We start from the raw sequence: 2795 nt of genomic DNA on the forward strand, positions 1-2795 counted from the left end.
TGGAGCGTGGGGGGAGGGCCTAAGCAGGGCGACGTACAAGCGTGGGGCGGGGCCTCTGCTTAGGACCTGCGCAGAAGGGAGAGGCAACACGTGAAAGGAGAGCTGCTGGAGCGAGGAGTTGCAGAGTTTGGAGTTCAGCTAACAGAGCGTGGAGTTCAGGTGCTAACGGATAACTTTGCTGATGTCCAGGTGTCTGTAGTTGATTGCCCTAATTTGACTAAGGAGCCATTTACCTTTCCCGTGAAAGGTATCTGTGGGAAAACTAGAATTGCAGAAGTAGGAGGTGTGCCTTACTTATTGCCTCTTATAAATAAAAAAGTTTATGATCTAAATAAAATTGCAAAAGAAATCCAGCTTCCTGGAGCTTTTGTTCTTGGAGCAGGAGCAGGCCCATTTCAGACTCTTGGATTCAATTCTGAGTTTATGCCAGTTGTTCAAACAGAAAGTGAACACCAACCTCCTGTGAATGGAAGTTACTTTGCTCCTGTTAACTCGGCAGAGGGAGGGTGCCTACTAGAGAAATACAGTGAGAAATATCATGATTTGGGGTGTGCATTACTGGCTAATCTTTTTGCCAGTGAAGGCCAACCTGGAAAGGTCATTGAGGTGAAAGCCAAAAGAAGAACTGGAAAACTTAAGTTTGTGACTTGTATGAGACAGACTCTTGAAAAACATTATGGAGATAAGCCTGTAGGAATGGGAGGTACTTTCGTGATTCAGAAGAGAAAAGTGAAGATTCACATTATGCCAGCAGAATTTTCTTCCTGCCCATTGAACTCTGATGAAGACTTGAATAAATGGTTACGTTTTTGAGATGAAGCCTCCTTTGGTTTGCCAGTTTTTATCTCCAGAGACCCAGGGTTTGATTTGTGGTTGGAGCACACTCATTGTTTCAGTCATCATGAAGAAGGTGGGCACTACCATTATGACACCACCCCAGACAAAGTGGAATATCTTGGATACTTCTTACCTGCAGAGTTTCTCTATTGCATTGATCAACGAACAGAGACCCATTCATTTGGGCGAGATTAAATCAACTGATACTCGTTTGACTGATTAACTAATTAATTGATACTAATATAAGGCCTAATAGAAGTGATCTCACTACTTAAGGCCCATTTTTTTTGGCCTTTGAAATGAAAGGTATGTCGACACTGTGCTCTGTATTACTTCACAGATCTATCTGAAAGGGATTATTGGGAACAAAGACACATGATGGAGATGTTCTTCATTCTTTTTATTCTAAAAATCAGTCTTATGTTTATAATTAAATATAAACAGGATTAAGAATCAAGTGATTATTCCTACTAGCTAATAGTAATAATTTACATTTGTATAATAGTATTCAGTTTTTCAAATTAGTCTTACAACTGCTAAGTGGATGTTTCTGGGTATTAGAAAAATCAGTGTTGGAAATGTTGATAGTTGTTAAATCTTTCTACTGAATTTTTTAAATCCATTTTAGAAGTCAAAGTACACTTTTTTCATGGAATAAGGTGGTCAGAGGGAGCAACTTTACTCCTTTTGGTGATGTTGAACCATACTCAGAAGTTTGCAATTTGCCTTTAACAAATATTAGCAACCAGACAGTTAGCCATGATTCCTCCTTTGTTTGGACTGTCAGCTGGAAGCAGTTTCTGCCTTGTTGGTTATTTGCAAGAAGAGAATTGAAAAGAAACAGCATCAAAATACAACCTCGAGGTGAATATACTCTATAAATGAGGCTATTGCTAAATATGACTACTGTCCTTCATGAAATATAAAATTATACCTTTACTGATTGTAATGGTTGGAATTTTCTTCAGTGTTTTTCTATAATAATCATTAGCCAAAAACAACTCTTTAATCTTGTAATGCCAACACTGTTCAGATTTAGGAGCTTTTTAGTACTAAGCATATAATAAATTGTCACGAAATATTTTTTGTCTTTGGAAGTTAACTATAACATGTCCTGTGAGTATAAATTCCTAAATATTATTTTTAAATAAACACTAGTTTGTACCAAATGAATAAAAATTTTACATTCATTAAAAAGAAAAGTGGTTTTTGTAATTTGCAACAATGTTTTCACCACAAAAGCAGTTTTCTCCAATGTTCCATCTCTTTCCAGAAGCACATTTCAATAGATACAACACAATGTACATCAGTGACAGACTTGCCAATCAGTCAACTTGTGAATAAAGTGTAACTGTGTGAGGTGATGACTGTTACCAAAACTTACCACTATGATCATTCCTCAATACATAAATATACATATAGCAAATCATTATGCTGTACACCTCAAACTAAGACAATGTTCTATGTCAACTATATCTCAGTAAAACTTGGGGGGAAAACACCGTGATTAAATGTGAAGCTCTTTGGAAGGTCCTCCCCTGCCCTGCAGATTTCATCAATGCGTTCCTGCAGCTCCCCTCGGTGTTCCACGATCTAAGCTCCAGCTGGCGAGGAAGCCAGACGTGGGAAGAAACGGGTTGCCGGTGACTAGTCACCTCCCGGGGCCTGTGTTCATGGCATCACAGACCTCTGGGCGAGCCGTCTCTTGGGGCTTTCTGTGGCGAGGGGCCTTCCTCCCCACCCCATTCTGCTCCTCGGCCCTGTGAGGTTCACTCACCACAGAGGTCCACGCCATCGCGTCCGGCCCAGGCTTTGGGACCAGGCTGGTTGTATTTTTAACTCCAACTGCTATAAATACGCCCCTTGGAGTGTCCACTTCCTCCCTCCTCCATGGACACCTGTCCCTGGCCAGGCTCAGTCAGCCATCTGACCTGACACAGTGCGATTTCAAATGACTG

At 40.5% G+C, this 2795-nt stretch overlaps 1 protein-coding gene across 1 annotated transcript; it reads left to right on the forward strand.

Annotated features, from left to right (window-relative positions):
* Positions 1 to 345: 345 nt before the first annotated feature.
* Positions 346 to 1032, forward strand: LOC309802049 (ester hydrolase C11orf54 homolog; the record flags this gene model as incomplete). The annotated part of the gene is given in 3 exon segments (XM_082617251.1): positions 346 to 809; positions 811 to 833; positions 836 to 1032. Coding segments are annotated over 3 exon segments (606 nt in total). The 5' UTR covers positions 346 to 423.
* Positions 1033 to 2795: the final 1763 nt, after the last annotated feature.

This window comes from Mesoplodon mirus (assembly GCF_964341445.2).
Source record: "Mesoplodon mirus genome assembly, chromosome: 4".
NCBI lineage: Eukaryota > Metazoa > Chordata > Mammalia > Artiodactyla > Ziphiidae > Mesoplodon > Mesoplodon mirus.